Source organism: Mauremys mutica, chromosome 11, assembly GCF_020497125.1.
Source record: "Mauremys mutica isolate MM-2020 ecotype Southern chromosome 11, ASM2049712v1, whole genome shotgun sequence".
NCBI classification, from domain to species: Eukaryota; Metazoa; Chordata; order Testudines; family Geoemydidae; genus Mauremys; species Mauremys mutica.
In genome coordinates, this window is record NC_059082.1 from 79,541,785 (window position 1) to 79,568,697 (window position 26,913).

General features: G+C 45.3%; 1 protein-coding gene across 4 annotated transcripts; it reads left to right on the forward strand.

The window, feature by feature from the left end:
* Positions 1-3,473: 3,473 nt before the first annotated feature.
* On the forward strand, positions 3,474-26,913 carry ALKBH5 (alkB homolog 5, RNA demethylase). 4 transcript variants are annotated; one of them, XM_044979635.1, is made up of 5 exons: positions 3,474-3,803; positions 4,363-5,210; positions 13,885-13,965; positions 19,073-19,228; positions 21,472-26,913. In XM_044979635.1, the coding sequence occupies exons 2-5, from the start codon at positions 4,462-4,464 to the stop codon at positions 21,653-21,655; spliced, it is 1,170 nt and encodes a 389-aa protein (XP_044835570.1). In that variant the 5' UTR covers positions 3,474-3,803; positions 4,363-4,461; the 3' UTR covers positions 21,656-26,913. The 4 variants fall into 4 exon arrangements, with proteins under 4 accessions (XP_044835570.1, XP_044835569.1, XP_044835571.1 ...); XM_044979634.1 differs by lacking the exon at positions 3,474-3,803 and adding an exon at positions 3,819-4,041 and having other exon boundaries at positions 4,360-5,210; XM_044979636.1 differs by lacking the exon at positions 3,474-3,803 and adding an exon at positions 3,819-4,041.

Sequence of the window (26,913 nt, forward strand, 5' to 3'; positions counted from 1 at the left end):
TTCTGGGCAACCAAGCATGACTCAGTATCCAAATGCTACAGCCTGATTTACACAGGCCATTTACCTCCACCGCCCACCGTGTACTGAACAAGCCACGCTGGAGGGGTAACCCAGTCAGACGTTCATCTCTCACCACCACCCTAGTGGAAGGCCTAACTCTACCGAGGGCGGGTGGGGTCTCCCCACAATGGAGGCATCAATGGCACGACAGCAGCATAAACCTGCCAGAGCATATTAAGGAGCCAGCTACACTGTGTTAATTGAACTGGCAGGCAAGCGAGAAAGAAAGAAGTTTTACAAGGGTCACAGCAGGCCTGCTGCAGAACCTACGATCAGGGGTTAGCAGGTCACTTATTTCTGGCGCTCCAAGCTTTAAAGATAATGATTCCCAAAGGGCGGTAAGAGACTAGGGCAGAGGCAAAATTAAATTCTGGGCTTTCCGTGTGACCTGTTTTTCCTCTCATGGTCTCGCTCTTTTATAGATATTACAAATACTGTTTGTATGTGAAGATTTCCACTGCACACCGCACGCTCAGTGCTTTGAGAAATATAAAGCGCTATATATGTGCTAAGTGGCTAGAGTCTGGCACCAGGAGCCCTGAGACTTGCATTCTAGTCCCAGTTTGGCCATGCAATGGCAGTGTCCCCATGGGTGATTTCCTGTCCCGCTTTGTGCCTCAGTTGCCCCACTGTCCAATGAGGATAACAATACCCACTTCGCAAAGTGCTTTGAGATCTTTGGATGACAAGTGCTACAGAAGTGTGAAGTATTATTAACTACTGATGCCAGACTATTAGAGGGTGAGGCAGAGGAGAAATTATAGACAGAGAAATGAAATAACAACTATACATACATCTGTTTCAGAGCATTATTTAGCCTAAAGGAGGAGGAGATAGCCTGAGGTGATGCAGTTAGTGAACGTTATTCCCCATGCTCTTCCTAGTTCACAAACACCCTTTACTCTAGTTCCCTTAGTCTCTCCCCTTCTGGTTTACGGTGATAGTGCTTCATGTTTGTGCCTGGTAATAATAACCATCTCTCCAGGCACTGCAGTATTAGGAAGCCATTTAATTGTCCAGTGCCCTACTAATCCCCACCACCATCCCCTCAAACCTGAGGTCTTCTAAGAAACATGATTGCTGCCATGCGAGGTCATCCAGAAGCTTAGCGATTTTGAAAGCTTCCAAGTCGGGCATGGACAGAATTAGCTGTCCAGTGTTGCTGGGGTTTGCACACACACACAGATTAACACCATGAGTCCCAGAAGAGACAATGTGACAGAGCTCAGTATGTCATCTAGGACAGCAATCTCCCCTTTGGGACGAGTCAGTCTGAAATGAAGCAACAGGCAGAGGTCAGAAATCTTGCTGAAAAAAATCCCATGAAAGACAGACCCTGTGAGAAAAGGAAAACCAAGAAACATCAGTTCTCTTTGCCCAGCATTTCCTTGGAGGGCGAGTTAAAGGAGTTAGAGCCTCTTGAAAGGAAACATGGCTGCAAGGAAGAGACTGAGAGTCCTTGGAATGAACAAAGTGGGGCACAGGTGACATGGGTCTCCTCAGCTGCAGACAGATCCCTTAGGATCTAAAGACTTGCACACTTGGGCTCAAGACACCTAGATCATCTAAAGCTCTGGGATGAGAGCCATGATTGACAATGCTGCTTCTCCTGCACACTGAACTTTCTACTGTATGGATATAGCTCATCTGTGGCAAGAGACCGAGCGCTCTTGGGGGCTGGCCCAAAATAGTGGAATGAATGCCCCCAGGAACCAAGGACCGTCCCACACCTCCCCACCTTCTGCTCCAAGTGCAAGGGGCACTTCTTTGGCCTGCTTTCACACAAAGCAGCATGTACATTTAAAAACCAAACGCAACCCTACCACACCAAAATACTCCACTGCACACACAACTCCCCCCCAGGAGAGGATGGAAGAGGAAATTACAGGTGACAGATGTCAGTCATGTCACTTAATGCTCTACTGCAGTGTTTCCCAAACTTGGGACGCCGCTTGTGTAGGGAAAGCCCCTGGTGGACCAGGCCGGTTTGTTTACCTGCCGCATCCACAGGTCCGGCCGATCGCGGCTCCCACTGGCCATGGTTCGCCGCTCTGGGCCAATGGAAGCTGCTGGAAGTGGCGCAGGCCGGGGGACGTGTGGGCAATGTGGGCAATTATTTAGAATTCTTATTGGCCTTCTTCTATTCTAGTTCCCTATACTTAGTACAGGGTTTGGTAACTACTTCAGAGTTCACACCCTTGGGCTCAAGAAAACTGTTACTGCAGATGTTGGCACAAAGGTTTATATCCTTCAGCCCCTAAGTCTCTGAACGGATGATCCCGATAAAGCACTGTGAGGTGGACTGCAAGGTAACAAGTATAACAATTATAACAATGCTATGAGCGGATCTCTTGAATCTACCAGGGCTTCTTAAAAAGCAAGTTCTTTGCTCCTCCAAAGGGCTTGATGCTTCTGAGTTATGTAATAAAGGTGTGATGCACAAATGCTCAGTGATGCCGAGAGAAGAATGAACGAGTGCAGAGACTCCCCTGAGCTGGGCCAGGATTGTAAAGGTCACGCCCCCAGCCCATGTCAGTGCTCAGTCTCCAAAGCAAGGGTGGGTGGGTACCTGGTATCCATACCTCAGTGGTGGGTACCAATCCCCTTGAGTGAATGCCTATTCCTTGTGCCCTAGGGGTGGTAAGGTGGGTGACTATCCCCTGTGCCCAGGGGGCGGGTACGTGGTCTGTCCCATCATTTCCCCCCTACTCCTGGCAGAACTGCCAGTGCCATGTGGCAGCCATACGGTGAGCAGCAGATGCTCCAGGGCTGGGGTGTCCTGCCTGATGCCTGATTCTTTTTGCCTATCCCCGCCAGACTGCTCCCATCTATCCGCCATCGCCCATCCTGCTATCGGGAAAAGAGCGCGTTTCTAGGCACGTCTCTCACCTCCAACCTAATCAGGCCCCTCTCAGGGCACCCCCATACCTCCTCTCAGAGGGGTCCTCGGCATCCCGCACAGCTCTACGCAACTTGCTGCACAAGAAGGACCCCATCTCACAACGACCAATCAGCTAGATTTTTCCTTTTGTGCCCGCCTCATCAGGGCAGCTCACCCAATCAGCATCGAGCCGGGGGGGGAGGTATGTTAGGTTGTACCGTAAAGGTGGGGGCGATGTTGAGGTATCGGTGATGCCCTCACAGAACGATACTGCCCTCAATCACTCACTCACTCAGCCCAGTTCGGCCCCACCCGCCTTCCGGGCCGCCCCGACCAAAGAGCCCCGGTGGCCTTGCCAAGCGGCAGCGGCGGCTCCGAAGTGCGTCGGCAGCAAAAAGACGCGACGGGCCTAGCGCGCATGCGCCGCCGGCGGGCGGTGGGGGGAGGGGAGGCCGTCGGCGCGGGCGCAGTGGGACGGCGCAGTGACCGCGCCTGCGCAGTGCGCGTCCTGCGCTCTCGGCTGCCCCTGAGTTATTTATAATGTCGGGCTGGTTCCTGGTGACGTAGCGAGGAGTCCGAGCAGCGTCTGCGAGCGCGTCGGAGCCCCCGCCCCCAGCCCCTGCTGCTGCGATGGGGAGAGAGGGGGCGGCCAGGGGGCTGCCGGGAGCCGGGGCAGCAGCTGGGCATGTGCCAGGCTCCGCCACTGCCTGAGGAAGCGCCCCATGGGCGGCGGGCTCCCAGCGCGGAGCGCGGGGCCCAGCCGCTGACAGCCCGCGGGCGGCCCGGAGGCCTCGCCGTGCCTGGAGCGGGGCTGGCCGCGTGGCCCCGCAGAGCGGAGCCCTGCTCCCACGCCGGCCCGGCCGTGAGTTTGGCAGCGGGCGGCGGGGGGAACGGCGCGCTCCCGCCCCGGCAAGACACGGGGACCCGAGCTACCCAGCCCCCCCCCCCCTGCAAACCAGAAAGTGGCGGGGGGGACCGAGCTAGCTTCCCCCGGCCCTAGGAAGGAAGAGGGGAGGCTTGGCCCTGTGTTGCCTGCCTGTCTCCTCCTCGCCTCTTGCCCTACGCAGTAGCCAGAGAAGAGCCTGCACGCGTAGACGGAGGTGAGCTTCCTAATCCCCCCCCCTCGCACACACACGCACACGCGTGTCAGCAAGGAGAGAGGGGGCACCCTACGTGGAAGTTTATAGCAGTACAAGATACGTCTCTTGTTTTGCTACCCAAAAGAAAGGGGGGGGGACTTCCTGTTTTGGAGCAGAGCACGTCCCTCTCCCCTCCAAGGGGTCAGGGCTCTTATGGAAGAGTGGAGCTGAGCTACCTGTACCCCCACCAAAGGAGAGAGTTGGGTGGGTCCCCTGTATGTGGAAGTTTTGACTGTAGAATCCACTCCGTGTACCTCCTTCCCTTTGGAACTATCCCAGCAGGACGGTGGAGGCCATGAATAGCAGCAGCACTTCCCACTCTCTAACCCAAAGAGTCGTGCACAGAGGAGATCAATAGAGGAGGTGGGTTGCGAGCACACCATGGCGGGGAGTGGCTACAAAGACCTGCGAGAGAAGCTGAAGTCCATGATGCCTTATCGGGACAACTACAAAGGCAACAGCCTACGGGATCCTACAGAGTCCCCCTATGGGGCAGTTGGGGGGGGTGCTGCTGCTGTGGAGCGAAAACGCAAGTACCATGAGGACTCTGACTCTGAGCCCAGTGACTACGAGGAGGAGCAGCAGCAGAAGGAGGAGGAGGAGGCCCGGAAAGTCAAAAGTGGCATCCGGCAGCTTCGTCTCTTCAGCCCAGACGAGTGTGCCAAGATCGAAGCCCGGATTGAGGATGTCGTATCTAGAGCTGAGAAAGGCCTCTATAAAGAGCATACGGTGGACAGGGCCCCTCTTCGGAACAAGTATTTCTTTGGGGAGGGCTACACATATGGGTCCCAGCTGCAGAGGCGAGGCCCTGGTCAGGAAAGGCTGTACCCTCAGGGGGAGGTGGATGCCATCCCGGAGTGGGTGCATGACCTGGTGATCCGGAAGCTCGTGGAGCACAGGGTGATCCCTGAGGGCTTTGTGAACAGTGCGGTGATCAACGACTACCAGCCTGGTGGCTGCATTGTCTCCCATGTGGACCCTATCCACATCTTTGAGAGACCCATCGTCTCCGTGTCTTTCTTCAGCGACTCTGCCCTCTGCTTTGGCTGTAAGTTCCAGTTCAAGCCCATCAGAGTCTCCGAACCTGTCTTGTTCCTGCCAGTGAGGAGAGGGAGTGTCACTGTGCTAAGGTAACTAAGTGGAAGGCCTCTGAGTTTCAGGGACTAAACTGAGACTCCTTAGTAGTTTGTTTATCAATACCAAACATCAGCAGAAACACATAAACCTGAGTTGTTTATATAGCGGGCTTTCCACTGACTGAGTGGGAGGATGAAGGAAGGAAACTTGGGACGGAGGCATTATGGTCAGTGGGGGTCTGGCTGGAGCAGTGATTCAGCTTGGGCAGCAGGCAGTGACGCAGCTAGGCTTGGGAGGAAGACAAGCCCATCTGCAATGGTCTCGGTGAGAATGTGCATGGAACGTTGGTGGATTGAAGCTCACTCCTATCTACGGTTAGAATACACAGTAAGGCATAAAATGGAGCCCATGCCCAATAGCGTGTCTGTGATAGAGCAGCTGATTTAGAAGTTAGGACTCCTGGATTCTATTCTTAGCTTGTTCACTGACTTCTCACCGTGTTTACAGTCACGCAGGGTGAGGTGACTGGCCTCGTTTTGCTCTGTCTGTAAAGTGGGGATATTATGTCTTAGCTGCCTTTTTGTAGAATGCTCCGAGATCTCCTGTGAAACATAGTTTGCAAGTGCAAATCATGTAGCACTTCAAAGCACTGTCCGAACTGTGCGCAGCAGCCCTGTATGGTAGGTACAGTAAGGTCCCCCCACGCTCTTACAGATGGGGAAACAGCCCTAGAAGTGAAATGACCTGCCCAAGGTCATGCAGCAAGTCACTGGTACAGCCAGGATTGGGACTTCCAAGTCCCAACCTTCTAATCCCTTTCTCTGTCCCTGTGTCATGCTGCCTCTCTAACAACATATGGAATGTTGAGACTGGCACAGGTAGCGGCCAGTTAAATTGCATGTGGGGATTGGTGCATGTGGCTTTGTGGAGCAGGTGGGCTTTTAGGTATCAGTGACGGGAGGAAGTCACATGCTGGGGCTGCATAATTTTATGATCAACATTTATAGTCCTGAAGCTAAGGGCAGTTCTGCAGAATTCATTTTGACAGGGGTAGTCAAATATCCCTAACTTTTTCAACATTGCCAAAGGGAAGTATTTTAGCTATTCTAATGTCTGAGTTGGTAAATGCTCATGCTAGCAGTAAGGCAGTCTGTGGGTAACTCAGTCTCATGTTTTGGCTTGTAAAATAATTGCTGCAGGGGGTCAGGAAGGAATTTCCCCCCTCATGTACATACAGCATTGTACAATTGACCAGGTGCATTAATAACAGATACTGAGCACTCTCATTGCTTTTTATCTCTAAACTGCTGCACAAACATTAAGTAATTCTCCCCAGTACCCCTTGTGATAAGTGACTTTCAGATTGGTGGGGATAGAAAATTGACATGTAAGTGGGCACAGCTCTCTGAGAGCTTACAAAATTCCACCTGCTTATTCCAGTGGGGAATATTGGCCTGAGGTAAGGTACTAGAGACTGATAGGCAGGATAACCAGCCTTGATGGACCAGCAGTTTGATCTGGAATAGTAAATCTGACATTGCTGCAAAGCATTCTAGCTGGACAGGTGTAAAAGGAAAGAATATGGGCTGCTCCCAATTAAGTTAATGGCGAAACTTTCATTGCCTCGTATTGGAGGACGTCAGCTCAGTATTGACAAATAATGTCAGTGGGTGAGACAAGCGTAGAATGGAAACAAAAGATTTTGGAATAGTGCTTTGAAGGTTTCTTGTTACTGAACCCTTGCTGGAATTCATTTGCTTAATCTAAGAGAAGAGATTAGTTTCTAGTAAATAATATATTTTAAAATAGGGATTATTTCCATTTAAATGCAGCAGTTAGTAAATACTTAGCACGTCCAGGACATTCTGCCAGAGGGATTAGTTTGTGATACTGTGATCCACGCTGGATTGAAGTTGTAATGACTTATTAAAGTTTCCAGGTTAGAGAGAGAATGAACATGACTTGCAAGTCTTCTAGATCCTGCTGAAGGTGATGCCTAAGATCCATCCCTCTTAGGCACATTGAAAAGTCAGTTCTCCAAAGTGGGAGGGAGGAAGAATCCAAGTAAATACTTCCTGAAGGCAATTGTTCTGGGAAACTGCATGGATAGAAGTAACATGCTTGTAAAAATGTCTGTGTGACTCAAGCATTGCTGGGTCAGTGGCTGTTCTCAGCAGGGCTGTGTTCCCCGGGAAGCCAATGTAACAGCATTGCTTTGGCTGTGTGGATTAGATCTGTGTGGGAACCATCAAAGAGTCTGGGGTGGGGAGTTGCATCTCTCCCTCTCATTTTAACTCACTTTTCCACCTCTCTTTGTCCCTCCCCATGTCATCTTTACTGTGGTGTTCCTACTAATATCAACAGTCAATTTACGACTGTCTTCCTGGTTTTCAAAGCTCTCTGTTAAGTTTTCATTCTCTGTAGCCACCTATTTCCCCCTTCTGCTCATTCTGCTCCATTGGCTTAAGTATTCTATCACTCTCTGCAGTAGAGTTTTTTGAGGCTTTTATTTTTTTGTGGGGTGGAGGAAGAGTTCCATCTTGCCATGTCATATCCCTCCCTCCAAGGTATAATGGTACTTCCTCTCTTGTTTAAAGTTGACCTTTTTCAACCCATAGCTGAATTTCTTTTCCCATTAGGAAGTGTAACTCAAGCTTGATGGAAATACTATGTACCTTTCATTTCAGTGCCACTCTTTGTAGGCTAGAGTTGTGCAAGGGATGCTGTTGACTACTGACTGACTCAGCCATATTAGCGTTTCCTTTTTAAAGGAATCTGACGAGTACCAGTAGGATAGAACTGGTGTGCATGAGGCAGTGGGAATAGAACAGTTTCCCAATCTTTCTGAAGAGAATGTGTCTTGATGGGGGAGGGGAGAAGAATACCTAAACTGCGCCAAAAAAAAATAATTCAGAGCATAGTGGGGACCTTCATTATATCTAACCATATGTCTTGATAGCTACTGCTGTATCACTATGAATATTAGACTGTTCATAAATGTGCCGTGATGATCTTTGCAAGGTACAAAATTCAGCAGAAGCAAATCTTTCTCGATTGCTAAAAACGATGCATCTTTCAGCTTGGGTCTGGAAAACAACTGATTAGGTTGCTATTAACTAGAGGAATAGTGAGAGATCATTAACAGAGATGTGTGAGAGGGATGGACACTAGTGAGCTTCGTGAGCAATGCCCACATGAAAGGTCCAGCAGCTGGAGTTAGGTGCTATCTCTGAACTTTGCTGGGGTGGTGGAGCTACATCACTTGTATCAGTCTTAGGGTAATGATGCCCCCACCAAGTCCCCATCTGGATGCTGAAAAGGGTGGAGGGGGAACCTTGCTTTCTACTCTTGATCCCCGGCGCCTTCTGGCTGCTATGAGGGGAAGATCTCTAACACTCTTGCCTTCCCCATGCCATTCTTTGGGCTGTCCTCCTCAGTATATTCATAGATTCTAGGACTGGAAGGGACCTCAAGAGGTGATCGAGTCCAGTCCCCTGCTCTCATGGCAGGACCAAATACTGTCTAGACCATCCCTGATAGACATTTATCTAACCTGCTCTTAAATATCTCCAGAGATGGAGATTCCACAACCTCCCTAGGTAATTTATTCCAGTGTTTAACCACCCTGACAGGAAGCTTTTCCTAATGTCCAACCTAAACCTCCCTTGCTGCAGTTTAAGCCCATTGCTTCTTGTTCTATCCTTAGAGGCTAAGGTGAACAAATTTTCTCCCTCCTCCTGACGACACCCTTTTAGATACCTGAAAACTGCTGTCATGCTCCACTGCTTGCTTCTTGCTGACCAGTTCTGAAACTGACAATATGTTAGTTTCATTCTCCTGCTGCTGGCAATGCTCTAAATAGCAGAAACACTAGAGCTGGCTGCAGACTCAGAATGAGCCTGCTTGCCTTGTGGTTGCAAGAAATCCTTCTTAGCTGTTCAGGCTAGAAACTTATTTTAAGAAGAGAGCTTAAACTTCAGAAATTGGTGTAGATCCCCTTATCAGAGGAAACTTCATGCCAGTGATGAGTAGGCATCTGAATATTTCAAGCTTTGCTTCAACCTGTAGAGTCACTGACTCAGCTGATTGGAGGGAGGGCTCCTTCAAAACCACTGATCACTGAAAATAGGCTGACGTCTTAAACCCAATTGCCACTGATTTGAAATCTATAGATATGTTATGCTGATGGGGTAAGATGCAAAGCACTTCTGAGATCTTCAAACGCACTTTGTCTAGTGCGCTAGTGATTTGTACTGGCAGCATCAAGTACACAGCCTATGTCTGTCTTCCCAGCAGGGGGTTGAGGTTGGTGCCATGTGTAGGGAATATGCTCCGCTCCAGCAGAGATGAGTACCTCATTGCTCAGCAGCACTCTTTGGACTATAAGCTGGGGACGCATCAGTTGGAAGTAACAGAGGAGGTGGAGGACCTTGGAGTATTGGTTGATCACAGGATGACTATGAGCCTTCAATGTGATATGGCTGTGAAAAAAGTTAATGCGGTCTTGGGATGCATCAGGCAAGGTATTTCCAGTAGAGATAAGGAGGTGTTAGTACTGTTATACAAGGTGCTGGCGAGACCTCATCTGGAATACTGTGTGCAGTTCTGGTCTCCCGTGTTTAAGAAGGATGAATTCAAACTGGAACAGATACAGAGAAGGGCTACTAGGACAATCCGAGGAATGGAAAACCTGTCTTATGAAAGGAGTCTCAAAGAGCTTGGCTTGTGTAGCCTAACCAAAAGAAGGCTGAGGGGAGCTATGATTGCTCTTTATAAATATATCAGGGGGAGAGAGGAATTATTTGATCTCAGTACCAATGTGGACACAAGAACAAATGGATATAAATTGGCCATCAGGAAGTTTAGACTTGAAATTAGATGAAAGTTTCTAACCATCAGAGGAGTGAAATTCTGGAACAGCCTTCCAGGGGGAGCAGTGGGGGCAAAAGACATATCTGGCTTCAAGACTCAGCTTGATAAATTTATGGAGGGAATGGTATGATGGGATAGCCTAATTCTGGCAATTAATTGATCTTTGACTATTAGCGGTAAATATGCCCAATGGCCTGTGATGGGATGTTAGATGGGGTGGGATCTGAGTTACTACAGAGAATTCTTTCCTGGGTGTCTGGCTGGTGAGTCTTGCCCACATGCTCAGGGTTTAGCTGATCACCATATTTGGGGTCGGGAAGGAATTTTCCTCCAGGGCAGATTGGCAGAGGCCCTGGGGTTTTTGCCTTCCTCTGCAGCATGGGGCACGGGTCACTTGCTGGAGGATTCTTTGCACCTTGAAGTCTTTTTAAACCATGATTTGAGGACTTCAGTAGCTCAGACATAGGTTCCGGGGTTGATACAGGAGTGGGTGGGTGAGATTCTGTGGCTTGTGTTGTGCAGGAGGTCAGACTAGATGATCATAATGGTCCCTTTTGACCTTAAGTCTATGCTTCTATGAATGAGACTGGGATGCCAGGCATGGGCAACTCACTTAACCAGGCTGTGCCTCAGTTCACCTGCCTATAAAATTACGGTGAAACTTCTACTTATAGTAGATGGTGTAGCTGAGAATCTCAAATCACTTCAGACAATAAACTAAGCCTCTCTTCACCCCTGTGTGGTAGGTATTGACCTCATTTTACAGCAGTGTAAACAGGCACACAGGTTAAGGGATTTGACCAAAGTCCTAGAGGAAGCCTTCAGAAGAACAAGGAATAGAATCCAGATATTCTCACAACGATACAATGAGGAACGAATGTTTGCTTTGTAGCTTTAGTATTAGTGGTGTTGGGAGGCTCGGGGATGTAGCAGACTGACCGTAGCAAAACAGAAAGTGACTTTGTTTTGTTAGATCTCACCTCAATGATCGTATTCAGTATGGGGCTGTTGAGGGACAGAGAGCATTTTCTGCTATTTCAAATATAACTTTCATTTCAGTCTGCATAGAGCTTGGGCTGACCGGCTTTGGATACTTATTGCTGCCATCTTTTTGGCACATGCCTCTTGAAGCAGGGAGGCAGAATATCTAGGTTTATAATCTTTGTGCCAAGAGTCTTGTTAGTTTCAAATTGGCATTAAACTCCTCTGTGAAATAAGCTCCCGCCCAGTAAATAATCAGAACATTCAGCCTGACGTCTTATGGAGTGTTCACGTTTAGAAATTGGCTTGGTCTTTTAAGTTAAAGGCATTATTAGGGTTCTGTTAAGATGAACGCTAACGTGGGTGATCTGATCTTAATTGATTCACTGGAGCTTGAAGCAAAGATACTGAAACATAATAGAGCCCTATAATAAGCCCACTTGCATAACACTTCTTAATTCTTTGTGATACATCTGAATAAAACACACTGATCGTCTCTCCAGAATTTCTCAGTCCTAGAAACAACAGGTGCTGTATCTTGGAAGGAGTGAAAGGTAGAACCCTCTCTTTTGGGGAGGTTGGGGGAAGAATTACAGTCCCATCTACTAGTTAACTCCATGCATGTAGGAGGGGCTGTCCTGTGCTATCTATCCTCTGGATAGACCTGCTTGAGTAACCTACAGCCCACTGAGCCAGGCCGTGCAAGAATGCTGACTGCTGACTACTGGACTTTGCAATGAGGAAGGCATAGTGTTAGGGCTTTACTTTGGGGAGGGTCTGCGGTGTCTTCCCAGCCAGCCTGTAAGCACTTGGGAAATGAGCAAATAAAATGAAAATAGAAGCCTCTTATAGAATCACTGAATTATGGAATGATGTGGATGCACTGCAGAATGTGCAAGCTGTCTGTGTTACGTTTTAAAGAAGAGATGGGAGAGTGGCCCATAGTGCCCCACTCTGATCTCTCCAATCTGTTCTCAAGTCCCCTTAGAAATCCTTTGCATCCTTGAAAGCCCCTGCCATCTATCTCAGAACAGTCTGAAAGGCTTTTATTTTGCCAGAAGGGCTCTCTTAAGCCTCATTCGGGCATGGGGCAATCTGTGCTGGGATGGGGATTCACTCTGTGTCTCCAGAATGCTCTAGAACAGAGGTGGGCAAACTACAGCCCACAGGTCGCATCTGGCCCGCAGGACGGTCCTGCTGGCCCTTGAGCTCCTGGCCCGGGAGGCTAGCCCCTGGCCCCTCCTCTGCTGTCTCCCCTCCCCCACAGCCTCAGCTCACTGTGCCGCCAGCGCTCTGGGCGGTGGGGCTATAAGCTCCTGCCAGGCAGCGCGGCCGCATGTCTGGCTCCAGCTGGGCAGACACGGCTGCCAGTCCTGCTGCTTTGAGCAGCATGGTAAGGTGGCGGGGTTGGATAAGGGGCAGTGGGTCCCGGGGGGCAGTCGGGACAGGGAGTAAGGGGTGGTTGGATAGGTGGGGGGGCTGTCAGGGTGTGGGGGTGTGGATAGGGGTTGGGACAGAGAGCAGGGGGGGTTGGATGGGGCGGTCAGAGGACAAGGAGCAGGGGGGTTGGATGGGTTGGGGGTTCTGGGAGGGGGCAGGGAACAGGCTGTTTGGGGAGGCACAGCCTTCTCTACCCAGCCCTCCATACAGTTTTGGAACCCTGATGTGGCCCTCAGGCCAAAAAGTTTGCCCACCCCTGCTCTAGGAAAAAAAGCGGGAGAAGCATTGGCGTGGTGTGTTCCCTTCCCTCCCAGACTGAGTGAGCTTCATTCCTTACCTTCAATTAACATCGTAAGAATGGTTTTATTTCCAGAAGTTCTTACAAGGTAATTTGTCTAAGCGGATGTTGCCTGCAATCATCCATATTAATGTAAAGTGTGGCCCTGCTCAGTGAAACCTCAAACTACATACCTTGCTGGTTGCACTGAACTCTGAAAACTGTACTTTTCAACAAAAAGGCAACCATGAGAACAGGATTCTAACGAGAATGTTGATACTTGATAGCACCAACAATAAACCTCAAATGCTTCTGAATACCCATAGTATATAGCTCTTAGCACAGTATCTTGTTTTACAGAAATTAGTCTAAAGACACAGGTCTAGCTAAATCCTCTTCATGCATGCGCCTGGGCCTTGGTAACTCCAGCAGTAGAGTCTCTCTGTGGTTACATAGGAGGGCAGTCTGTGTTGCTTGCTTGGGGCAGCTGAGCAGGGAGTGGTTGTGGAATGCAGGGAAGTATCTGAACTTGTTGGGGACGCAGGGTTAGTCTTTCTAGCACAAGGGCACTCGTTGCTGCTCTGCTTTTCACCAGGCTAAAAATCCACCTGTGATCCCAAAGCCACAACCCTTAAGGGGAAACTCAAAAGACAGAGCAGAATCTTCCAGTAATCAGCACTTGTCTACAGCTTGCTCACATTTATCTCCGTTAGAAAGCCATCGCAATTGTATGGGGGGAATTGCATGGGAATATCCCTTTTGGTAATGTAGTGGTATTATGTTCATTTAAATGATCCTGATCATACTTTACTAAATGAGGTAGCTGACTGTACATTCTGTGGTCATGCTTTAAATGTCACTTTATTTATGAATATGGCTCGTGTTAATTTTCTTTTGATGGGTACTTACACACTGTGGCAGAAAATGACCAGGAGCAAAAAATGTTTATGTCCATCTGTTTCTCGGTCTGCCTGAACTTTAAAGCAAAAATTCCATAAGGCTGATCACACTATTCTGAAAACAAATTAATGTTAAGTTAGGAACTGCACCATGAAAGCTATAGAGTAGGTAGCAGTGCTTGATTCTCTGAAACAGGGAATCATTTGTTTACCAGCCTGCTCATAGTTCTTTGGTTTTTGTTGGTTTTTTTTTTCCAGTGGATATGCAGCTGATGAAATTACGCACTGCATTCGACCGCAGGACATCAAGGAGAGGAGAGCTGTCATCATCCTTAGAAAGTAAGTGTTAAAGCATTTTGGGTGATCAAGAAAGACAGAATAAAGTTGACTCTATAGCACTCTGTCATTTCAGAACATTTTTAAAAGGACAATATCAGGTGGTAAATCACTTGGTATAAAACACTAGTTTATTCAGCATTTTAAATCTTAAATATCTGATTACTTACTACACTAGCTTCTAACAGTGAAAATAGACTGCCTGATTCTGATCTCTTCTTTGTTACTGTAAGTTCTTGGGTTCATTTTCTGACTCTTGCAACAGCATATTTTTTGTAACGTTTGAAAACACTGCAGAGGGTATGTTCACATCCAAACAGCTGTCTTTGGTTGGCTGCCTTATTTAAAAAAAAAAGAAAACTAGCCTTGTAAAACCCTAAATTTTTGGCCTCAATTTAAGGCCTGTTTACATGATCTCTAAGTACTGAATGACCTGACATGGTCCCTTCAAGTAGATATTGTCCATATCAATTTCTATATGGGGCATCTTTCACAATAAGCCAGAGAAATTCTTTTCCTCTGGGAGGAAGATGACTCATTTCCAACAGGGAAATAAAAATGCTGATGTCTGACACACATTTATAGGCCTAGTTCTGTAATTCATGTATCTTTAGGGATTGGCAATGTGAAGTAGTGTCATGGGTGAGGAGAAAATTTACAGGGCACTATCTTATGACACCATGTTATTCCATAGATGGCATTTCTTCTGGCCGGTGTTTGTCCCTATAGCTTTAAAGTTTCAGCAGCGTAAAAGTTACGTTAATTCTTTACATGGAATGTGAGGGAGGTTCCCACACCTGAGACATTCTTTTTAAATGACAAATCTGAGGAACTTTCCCAGAATGAGGTGTCAGTAGAGATGGTTTTGGAACGAATTGATAAATTAAACAGTAATAAGTCACCAGAACCAGATGGTATTCACCCAACAGATCTGAAGGAACTCGAATATGGAATTGCAGAACTAACAACTGTGGTATGTAACCTGTCACTTGAATCTGCCTCTATACCAGATGACTGAAGGGTAGCTAATGTTATGCTGATTTTTAAAAAAGCTCTAGAGAGGACCCTGGTAATTACAGGCTGGTAAGCCTAATTTCAGCCTTAGGCAAACTAGTTGAAGCTACAGTAAAGAACAAAGTTATCATACACAGATAAACACGGTATGTTGGAGAAGAGTCAGCATGGTCTTTATAAAGGGAAATCATGCTTCACCAATCTGTTAGAATTCTTTGAGGGTGTCAACAATCAAGTGGATATAGTGTATTTAGACTGTCAGAAAGCCTTTGACAAGGTCCCACGCCAAAGGCTCTTATGCAGAGTAAGCCGTCATGGGGTAAAATGGAAGGTCCTCTCATGGATCAGTAACTAGTTAAAAGACAGGAAACAAAGGGTAGGAATAAATGGTCGGTTTTCAGAATGGAGAGAGGTAAACAGCAGGGTCCCCCACAGATCTGTATTGGGACTGATGCTGTTCAGCATACTCCTAAATGATCTGGAAAAAGTGGTAAACAGCGAGGCGCAAAGCTTGCAGATGATACTAAATTACTCAAGATAGTTAAGTCCAACGAGTTACAAATGGAGCTCACAAAATTGGGTGACTGGGCAACAAAAAGGCAGATGAAATTCAGTGTTGGTAAGTGCAAACTAATACATGTTGAAAAACATCCCAACTATACATACAAAATGATGGAGTCTAAATTAGCTATTACCACTCAAAAAAGATCTTGAAGTTATCATGGATAGTTCTCCAAAAACATCCACTCCGTGTGCAGCGGCAGTCAAAAGCTGACTGTTAGGAACCCTTAGGAAAGGGATAGATAATAAGACAGTAAATATCATAATGCCACTATATAAATCCATGGGACACCTATGTCTTCATAGCTGTGGGGCCGGATTGAGGTGCATTGGCAGGATTATGGGAGAAATGGGCCTTCCAGACTTCAGAACATGAGTGGCCACGCTGGATCAGGCCAATGGTCCATCTAGCCTGGTATCCTATCTTCGTGAGTGGCTGGTGCCTAGAGATTCTTCTGTGCTAGAGAAGAGCATTGGGTTAACTAACTAGATCAGAGGTCGGCAACCTTTCAGAAGTGGTGTGCCGAGTCTTCATTTATTCACTTTTCTAATTTAAGGTTTTGTGTGCCAGTCATACATTTTAATGTTTTTTCGAAGGTCTCTTTCTATAAGTCTATAATATATAACAAAACTATTGTTGTATGTAAAATAAATAAGATTTCAAATGTTTAAGAAGCTTCATTTAAAATTAAATTAAAATGCAGAGCCTCCTGGACTGGTGGCCAGGACCCAGGCAGTGTGAGTGCCACTGAAAATCAGCTCATGTGCCACCTTCGGCACCCGTGCCATAGGTTGCTTACCCCTGAACTAGATTTAAACTATCAGAAACCTATAATGTGGAAATGCTTGAAGTGTTTTTATCTCTTGGTTATGTTTTTGTTTAGTTCAATATCTAGCTAGTCCAGCTAAATCAATGTAAGCAAAGGATGACACTGTTTTGTTTTTGTTTTTTGTTTTGTTGTGTTTTTTTTTTTTACATTGCAGTTTAAATAGATTTGAACTTGACATTAAACCAGTGCACGTGTCTATACTAGAGAAGGCCTAGGAGTGCAGGGATTTACATATCTTGGCAGAACTGTGCTGGGAAGGCTTGCATCACAATGCCTCTAGAGCTTGCTTTTTAGTCAGTGAAATTGAATGCTCTTGTGTATTTGAGCATCCTACACTCTGCCTCACTCAAGGTTAGAGCAGGAGAGAGCACAATGAGAACTTCTATGCCTTTACCGAGTAAGATTCTGATAGCTGCTTGACTGACTGGTGTGGTGAAGGATGGTGGTGGTATATCTGCCTAAAAGGAAGGAGTGGAATCCCCCTTTTCCCGCAGTCTTTATAGCACCTACCAGGCCCGATCCCTAAAATGCAGATATACCACTCTGCAAAAGGGTACACTATGGACATTGCACCCTACAGCTTATTTAGCTATTGCATACCCATTGTAATGCTAAAACGTTTGCTCGCTGTCGAACCTGGTCTGCATCCATACACCGCAGGACTGCAGTGACCTTCGTAAACACTTGCATCCCATAGTGTGGATTGCTATGGTGAAGTTTATCACATTCTATATCGTGACTGTTGCTGATTTAAATAGTGTGTTATGCAACCAGGAAAATAGCTACTTTCCCTTTATGCCAGCAACAGACTACCTAATATTGATGGCATAAAGAGCATTCTTTCTGCAGGGTCTGCTTGGGCAGCCAGAGAATGATTCTCACCAAGATAAATGTATTATGGCAAGGGTGCTTAGCTTTAGACTTCGGTATAGTTAAGAACTAGTATATCTAGTCACGTGGTGAAGGGGCCAACAGGCAAATCTTTTGGGCTTGAGTCTGTTCCTGAATACGTTGTATGTGTGAAGCTCTGTACTACTTTAGCAGGGAGTGTAGAACAAACTTGTGTATTGGAGAAATGCTCTGATGTTTGGTCAGTTTTGTGGAATATTTTGAGAGCCGCATGGTTACCAAGTAGGTCATAAACGCTTCAGTGCAGCAAGAACATAATGATATTTACAGCGTTCCCTGTGTACTAGAGTGCAGGCCTATGAGGGCAACAGAAAGGGCTGGAATTTATCTTCAGCTTAAGAGGTTGGAGGCCCTGAGGGGGCTGAAACTCCTAAATTTAAAAAAACACCTACCCATTTTTTAGCATAACTCTAACCAGGGAAATAAGCAGTGTGTTAGTGCAACCTACTGAGACCTGCTCAGACAGGCTTTGGGAGTAACTTCCAAATGATAGTTCAAGCTCTTTGTAATACTTCTTGCATATTGTACCTGTACAATACATTAGACGGAAACTGTGTTAAATGACTTCAGCTTTTCATAATTTACTTGCCTGTGCGTATCTTTCCTTTTTAGTGTCCTTTGCTGCCTAGCTACATTTTAGAAGACCTAAAAACTCAGAGGGCTCAAGCCAAGATTTTATGCTCTTTTGTAATCCAATTAAAACTTAGAGACTTGCATTTCCAATCATATTTAATTTCTGCAAAAATTTTTAATTTTTTTTGTTTAATCCATTAACTTCAGGGGGTGGCTATATCATCCCACACCCTCAGAAGCTTTATTCTCCCTCCAAAAGTTGACTCTTCCATAAAATCATTTTTGTGTGAGCCATCATGAAGTGCTTGGGGGTGAGGAAGAACTTTAACGTTCTGTTGCCCAGCTTACAATCCTTGTTGGAATGCTGATTGTAGCTTTCATGAATCAGAAGCAGACAACTTGTGTTATGTATCAGAGGGGTAGCCATGTTAGTCTGGATCTGTAAAAGCAGCAAAGAATCCTGTGGCACCTTATAGACTAACAGACGTATTGGAACATAAGATTTTGTGGGTGAATACCCACTTCATTGGATGCATTTTCCACTACATGCATCCGACGAAGTGTGTATTCACCCACGAAAGCTTATGTTCCAATACGTCTGTTAGTCTATAAGGTGCCACAGGACTCTTTGCAACTTGTGTTATGTTTGGCATATTTGTGAGTAGTGTTGGAATGGCAATAAAGTGGTTCAGCATAGGGCCTGCCATCATTTCTGCATACATTGTTCTAACAAATTGATTTGGATCTGAATTCCAGTAGGATACTGGCAGGTAATCCAGACTATTGTTAGTCTGACACAAACCTACTTCCTGTGCACAGTGTAATTGACAAACCTACATACTCATTCATGTGTCAACACATTGTACCTGCAGCAGAGAGTGTAAGCTGGTGAGGGTTGGTGGAGACAATGGTTTCCTCTGCAACTGCAAACAGTTTGTAATTGGAGTTTGAAAGGATCTGAAGTTTTTTTTCAGACCCTGTTGAAATCAAGCTTGCAAAACTTAAGTTCAAGAATAACCCGAAAGCTAATTTTCCCCTTTCTTACAACCCAACCCCATGACCTGATTTTTAGGGGGCATTGGGCGGCGCAGCGCTCTTTTTTTTTTCTTTGCTTGGGGCAGCAAAAAAGTTAGAGCCGGCCCTGTAGACAGAATAGCTACTTCGCTACGTCAGTACTTTCCCCAAAAGACTCTTTGGAAACACTTGTCTTTTAACATTCACAGAACAAGACTAGATGCTCCTCGATTGGAAACAAAATCTCTGAGCAGCTCTGTGCTGCCACCAGGTTACACCTCTGACCGTCTATCAGGAAGCAACAGGGATCAGATCCTGAAACCAAAGCGGTCCCATCGCAAAGCAGACCCTGATGCTGCTCACAGGTATGATGAGAGCTTGTGAAAGTAGTGATCTGGCTCCAGTGCTTCTGGTCTCAGTGAACTGCAACGTTTCATGGTATGGCAAAACAATGGTAAATCCCACCCACCCATCAGCCTGTTAGTAATCACAGTTGCTAGAACCGCTCATTTCATAGGTCTTGGTGTGATTCTTGCAAAGATAATGCAGCATCATTCCTATAATGCTATTGTGTAACAACTGAAACTCTGTCTATCCTATTTAGTTTAGCTTTTTCTTTTCTTGTGCATTAAAGTTCTACTCAAGTTTTCTCCCCTTCCCTGCTTCAGGGCTGCTTACTCCACACATGCTTCATAGGCAATATAAGTCTGTTTAATCAAAATGGCTTTTTTTTTTTTTTAGTGCCAAACCTGTAAATATAAAGCTGAGCTTGAATTTTAAGCTGTTTATTTTTTCTTGTCAAATGGTTGGCAGGATTGAGATGCAGTAGATTCAGCTTCCTCTTGGTAGTGCACTCATTCAGAACAATCAAGTTTCCCTGCAGCTAATTTTGACCTTTATTGCCAAGCTATTGTATAAAATGAAATGACTCTTGAAAAGGATAAAAGGCTTCACTCACAGGGAAGAGTGAGGGTATTTTTTTTTAATGTGCGATGTTTCTCATACCTGCTGTGGTCACAATCCTGCGTTCCTTCCGTACCCAAACTCCTGGTGAACTCTTGCAGGATTTGGTTTCAAGAGGGATTTGGACACTGACTCCTTCTTGGAAATAGTCCAGTTAGTCTAGCAGCGCCAGAAGCTGAGCCAGTCTTTTAGAGTGTGCTTATGGAATCCTGTCCATAATGAGATTTTTACCTGTGACTACAGTGATGCATTTGGTCTATATAATGGTTTCTAGCCAGTAGTGATAACTCCTATTATAGAAAAAAAAAATGTTGGCATACTTGTGTGTTGGTGCAGAATCATGATAGTTCAAAGCCAGCTGTCCCGTGTAAAGTCTAACCAGTATTCCTGATACCCAGGGGTGTGTCTGAGCCTTAGCAAGGGTTAAGACTTCTCAACATCATGTAAAACCAAAAGATTGGCCTGGTTTCATGGTTTGACTACAGCAAGGTCCAGTCCATGCTGCAGCCAGTCACTTGAGGGGAGTCTTAGTGGGATGTTACACAAATCAAGTCCCAGACTAACTGTATGAGCATAAGCCAAGAAGAGAGCTTCATCTACAAATGTAGCGTTGCTTCTAAACATACCACAAACTAATGTGGAGTAAATATACGACATAAACGCAATTGTGTGTACAGGAAAAACTGTTTATGGAACTGCAAGAGTCGCTGTGTCAGTACAACATGGGTGGTGGTGGGAGGTTGTTTCTCCTTAACCTGAAGGTTATGTTCTTACTCTGTCACTTCTGTCCAACACTGTTTGGGTCTGTCCCCTTATGTAGCCTAAGAGACTCTAGTATAGTATATGCATAATCCGTGGATGTCAACATGATGCGTTTGTTATGGCGACAGTAACTACTGCGGTACCGGATCAGGTCATTGGTCCATGTAGTCTAGGATTTTGCCATTGGCAGTGGCCAGTACCAGATGTTTCAGACCCGAGGGGAAGAGAGCAAGAAACCTTGCCCCCCACACACACAAAAAAACCCAACCCTGATGGAACTACTTTTTATATATTTAAAAAAACAAAAACAAAAAACCAGTAAACTAGCTCCTAAAAGAGCAAGGGCATATGGAATCCTGCTCCCATTAAGTCAATGGGATTTCTGCCATTGTTTTTAAAAGGGATCATGCCCTTAATGCTGACATTCCCACTGTGATAAGCACAGGTAAGAATCTCCCATAAAAGGGGGTGGTAATTGGTACAGCCAGGTACACCTAGGAAGGAATGGCAGAGCGGTTGCATATTTTGGTAGTTTCTCTTTAACAGCTTCAGTGTAGGACAAGAGTAAATAAAGAGCCTTTTAATAACTTGTGATCTTGATTCAGAAAGAACATGCATCACTACAGGCAAAATCCTCCCCTCAGCATTCATGTGACTCTAGTCTGCTTTGCCTGTGTTGGACTCCACAGGCGTTCTGTACTTGTAGCAATACTGCAATGTTGTAACCTGACAGTGTTGGAAGTCCAATCTGCCACGTGCTCCAAGTGGTCCATTTGGTCAAAATATTCAAGAAATTGTAGCTTTAAATAACACAGCTAGTCTGAGACATCTCTTAAATTCACAACCGAGTGTCTGCTCCAAATGTTTCTCTTCTTTTCCTTAGGCCACGGATTTTAGAAATGGATAAGGAGGAGAACAGGCGCTCGGTCCTCTTACCAAAACATAGGAGACGGAGCAACTTCAGCTCTGAGAACTATTGGCGGAGGTCTTACGAGTATACAGAGGACTGTGACGAGGAGGAGGAGGATGGAAGTCCAGCCCGCAAAGTTAAAATGAGGCGACATTGAGGCATGAGCTTTCCGGAGTCTCAAAGCTGAAGAGATTGGCCTCCAGTCTATGAAAACTTCTCCCTCCCTCCCCCCCACTCCCGGCTATTTCTCATCTAGCTTCAGTTTTGTTGTTTCCTTTCAGGCTGAAGAGTAATTGGGAAGGATCTGGCTATTTGTTTTTATGAATGGAGTAATACTGAGGCATAAATATTGGTGGAATATGTAAGGTGTCACCTGCAGTTTCCAAAGGGGTGTGTCAGATGGGCATCCCCTCCCTCATGAAGTGGATATTGTTAACGCTGTGGCAGGCTGCCTGGTCTGTATTTTTGAAAACACCAAAAAGTTAACTGTTTTCGTTACTGAAGATTTAAGAAATTAATTTTTCCTTTGCTTTAAGTTTAACTAAGTTTCTTTTTAAAATGTTCTAAATATCTTGTTCGACCCCAAGAGTTGAAACTCTTTTTGTAGCGGCCTCATACTCCATGCTACACCAAAGGGCTCCTGAATTCCTACGACTGCTATTGCATAGTTTGGGTTTTTTGTTTTTAAAGGTGTCCTGCAGCAACTGGAAGTTCGAAGCTTTGCAGACACCTCTTACTGCAATCGATTACAAAGTATTTAGGATATTTGTTGCACTTTAGTAACAGTTTTTAATGCCCTATGCTTCCCTCCACTTCCCCCCTCAGCTAGTTTGGGCTTGCAAGCATCTCGTTTTCTGCACTGCTGACTAGAGGGTGTATTCTGTCTGCGAAGGCCATACATAAGCTCTTGCTCACATCAGTGGTGGTTCTGAGGGGCTCCTCAAGGAGAGAATAGGCTTGTTTGAAGGAGGGAGGAATATTGGACTTGAAGTTGCTCCATCCACTTGACCCGTCTCGCTAACAGCATCATTACAATTTTTCAGAAGTATATTGTGTTTGGATTTTTAATCTCTGGATAAGTGTCTTAGTTGGCTTTATTGAGGCCTGTCAAACTACGGGACTGAGATTTGTATTGGCCCCCTAGGCCTTTGAGTATGAAAATGGTGTGTGTGTGTGTGTGTTTTGGATACATGCGTTTTCCCTCTCAAAGCTAGAGAATAGCCAGAACAATGTGTAGTGCTAGCAGATTGCACTTGAGGAAATGTGACTTGGCAACACCCTGGGAAGGGGTGTCTTTATGCTGGCTGGCATCTTGGTGGAAGTGGATCTCTCCTTTCTTGGTTCAGGAGGAAAAGGATCCCCAGACTGCATTATCTCTGGAGTACCCTATTTGAGGATGCTTCAGAGCATTGCAGCAGCTTGAAGAAACTCTCAAACTTCTCCGCCACAAAGATGTGCTGATGCATAGAAGAAGTGTGTGATATTGTCACCCCAGTAGAACTAGCAGACTTATTCTTCCCTCAGTACCTTGGGGGTGTCTGGGGGTTGGCCTTTTGAGGCAGGAACCTTCTGCTTAGGTGTCAGATGCCTCCCATTTAACTTGCATAGCACTGTCTGTTCCTAGCCTCAACAAATATCACAACTGCTCTGTGTCCCTCTTCTATTTACTGAGAGACAATAGGAATTCTGGTGCCGTGAGCCTCTTGGCCAGCTACTTAAAGTGCTGCGAATAAGACTCCTGGAGCTCCAGGAGTTAATAGGAGACTTTAGATATTCTAATATGTTTTTCTGATCATCTTTCTACATTCAATCTGCATTATCCTGGCTTGAAGCCTCAATGAGTTGTCAAAGTTTGGGGTCTAATAACTTATTTAGTACCCTAATTTTAATAAATAGTAAAACTCTCCTCCATTTGATTCCTTGAATCCAAATGTCAGCAATTGCAAAAAGATTGGTCTTTATTTTTAAACGGTTTTTTTTCTTTTTTACAGCTTTGCCTTCCCTAAACTTTTTTTTTGATAGTTTTCCTTGGTATCGTGTCTTGAACACTAGCTATGGTTTATGTACTTTACAATAAAAAGATCTAATATATTTTGAAACATGTCTGGTGCTGTCATGAGGCGTTTCCAGTCCAGAAACCAAGCATTGCTCCCTCATGTGCTTACCAACCTTCTGACTTTTCATGTGTGGTTCTCTTACCCCAAAGTGTACAGGTGGTCCCTCTTCAATGCTGAGTCTATTAAAAACTAGATCCACCATTGGTCATAATGCAAACAAAACTACAGACATCAGTGGAAGTGCTATCTGCATAAGGATTACTAGACCAAGTCTTTCAAAGGTTATCCTAGGCTTGTCTTTTTGCAGTGTTTTTCTTTGTTTTGTTTTTTTCCTGGTTAAAACTTTAGTTGGCATCGCTCAAAGTTGAGAAGAGACTTTTTTGCCAGCCCTTTAAAAGAGAGCCCCACCTCTCTGCAGAGTTCTAAAAGTTTGTGCTTCTGGCTGTCTTTAAAATGTAAATTGCATTTGAAAATAAGCTGTTAAATTAGAACTGCTATTGCTCTGTCTCCTAGCTTGCTGAGGAGAGTAGCAACCCCGCTCCAAGACCAGCTTAACAATCAGAAAGGGGAAAAACTCTTCTCTTTCAGTTTCTCATGCTGGATCTGCTGCAATCTTGTCTGTCTCGGGCTGGCCTCGTGAATGTCACTGATTTAAGATGGTGACTCCTAGCAGGAGGCTGAGGAATGGTTTTAATTAGAACACTTCTGGATTCACAATTTAAATACCGCTAAAATGCCCTCTGTGCTTCTAGGGTGCCGTGCTGAGTACATCTTTTTTTTTTCCTAAATAGTAGCATTCTGATTTGCTTAAATGTAGCTCTGGCTGGATAAATAGCAGAAACCATAGTGATCTGTGCCTCTATTTCCTGTGACAGTCCTCTTCTGATATGCAGTGCACCCCCATCCTAAACACGCTATCTTAAGTCTACCTCTGCAGTAAGGATACTGTGTTCTGGCTCCAACTTAAAATGAAGTTGATTGCAATTGTGCCTCCTTTGTGATGTGATATTAGTGGCTCCCAAAGCAGCACTTAATAGAGCAAGGTTTGCTGTGTGACCCAGATGGGAACGAGGTACTGGATTTGTCTTAAAGGAGCTCAAGACCAACTTATGCATTATCTCTAGAGGTCTCTCCTCTAACATGGTACAAATGACGCCTCATTCTAACTCTTATGCATTCTGTGTAGACAACAGGTACCTTTTACTTCAGATTTATTTTTGTATTCTTCAGTGCAACTTTTTCCTGTTTTCCATCTTTGCTGTTTGTTCAGTTGTACAGGTTTTGCCCAAGTGGTCAGGAAAGCCTTTTAGGGTTAGTCTCAAATCTTTGAGCTGGTGGTGGGTTTGTTTGGTGTGGGGGTTTTTTGTTTGTTTTGTTTTTTAAACTGACTGCAACGTTGCATGGAGAGATTGGGGTTCAACTAATTGGACTCGAGGCATTTTACACAGGGGGACATCGGCCCTAACGAGAATCGGCAGACCACCCTCCCCAGTTGTACAGATATTTTATATAGACACACGTATGTATATCTGTAGATACATGTTTTTTAACTTTTTGCACTGATCATCACTCAAAGTGAAACCTTGAATTATAAAAAAAAAAAAATGGAGACTTTACATTTTCACACAGATCTAATGTCTAGAGAACCTACTGTATTTTATTTGATGGAACAATGGCTCACGGTGTTAGTGACACCCACATGTACTCTGTAGATGGCTTGCGGTGGCTTATGGGGCTGCTTGCAAGTCCCAGCTCAGACTTGCACGCACTCTCCTAACCTGGAGAATGTCCAGATGTGAGCTGAGTTCTGGCAACTCTGGTTTGGTTAATGGCCACTCCAGTCGCACCTCTTTTTCATCTCCGGGGTCAGGGGGTGGAGCTTGGGTCATTACCAGCTGCTCAGAAATGGAAGCTAGAGCCAGGTAGCTTCTAACAAAGCCTTATTCACAGACTTAACCAACTTGGCTTTAAAATCTTTCATAGTCTGGTACAGTAATGTGGTCCCAATTCCTCTCTGTAAATCTGCATGTAGTATGCATAATTCAGTAAAAGATCATCTAAATCCGAGACACGGTAAAATTAACCCAAAAAACACCCCATGCCCCCCAACCTCAACCATGACGGTATTTTTCTTACCTAAGGAAAGTAGATGCTTTTTGTTTCTCTGCAAACAAAGGCTGGGGAGGAATTTGTATTTTTGCTACACGTGGCTCTATGTAGCTGAAATTAATCTTTTCTAGTGGTGGAATCAAAATTCTGAGCCCGTTGCATGGGCTTGGTGTCCCCCTAGGAAGAGAGTGAAAAGCTTTGCTAGTAACAGAAGAGAAGCGTTGGCACGGGGATTTCTTTAGAACATTGCTTTGCTTCTTAAGCATCTGGCAACCTCAGCCGTTCCACTTAACCGCATCTAGGTAAATTACACAATGGTAGGAAGATGTGGGTTGGCACATCTGGCTTTTACCACCTGCTAAATTCTAATCCAGCTGTTGTAAATAAATTTGAGTTGTGGCACACATGAGCTGTAATCCAAAGGCTTGGTTCATCTTGAAGGTTAGCCCATGAGTTGATATTTTGGCAACTGACATGCACACTTCTGAGTTAGTCAATCAGGTAGCTTCTACTGTAACGCACGTGCACACACACACGCGGGCGTAAGCGTTTTTTTTGTTTTTTTTCCCCCAAGTTCTCAAACTCTTTCCCAGGGTTCCTGTGCAGGGAAAGGGTAGAGCTCTGTTTCTTGGTTTGTAATGTTGTTAGTATGAGGTTTTGATAGCAGTGCTCACTGGAGATGGCTCTAAACCAAAACCCTCAGATCCAAACAGGCCTGAAATTTGGGGGTGGTTCAGAGCTGGACCCGAACCCTGTGGCTTGGACCCACCTCTAGTGATAAGTAGTTTTATATGCCAAATGCAGTTTCCCTTTTTGAGACAGAGAAAGGGAATGCTAATCTGATGCTCTGACAAGCTCCACAGTACCCCTTCCCTCATTTTCAAAACACCCCCCGCTCTTAACAGAGTTCTGGCTGACTTAAATTTTGTTTTTTAAAAGATTCTAACTTTTTGTTACAAATAAATAAAAAGTGGCAATATTTTTTTCTGTAATAAGTTTTTCATAGGAAAGCATAGTTTGTAACAAAGTTGTACAGTTCTGAAGTTTGAGATACAAAAAAGTACTGTGTGGAACGCTGTAAATGGGGAAGAGATTATTTTATGTACAGTACCATGGGGGGAATCTTTTAATTCTGGTTGATTCTTAGGAAGAATTTAGTTCTTCACTGTCAGGGTTTGGAATTTCATGGATTTCATTTTTTTTCTTGTATAGAATGCTGCATTTAATTGAATAAAAGCAGAAAGCATCA

Bases quoted from the DNA above. Each gene is read 5' to 3' on its own strand.
- ALKBH5 (XM_044979635.1), top strand. From the start codon at position 4,462: ATGGCGGGGAGTGGCTACAAAGACCTGCGAGAGAAGCTGAAGTCCATG. The intron at 13,966-19,072 runs GTAAGTGTTAAA...TAACATTCACAG, and splicing joins GCTGTCATCATCCTTAGAAA to AACAAGACTAGATGCTCCTC. The intron at 19,229-21,471 runs GTATGATGAGAG...TCTTTTCCTTAG, and splicing joins GACCCTGATGCTGCTCACAG to GCCACGGATTTTAGAAATGG.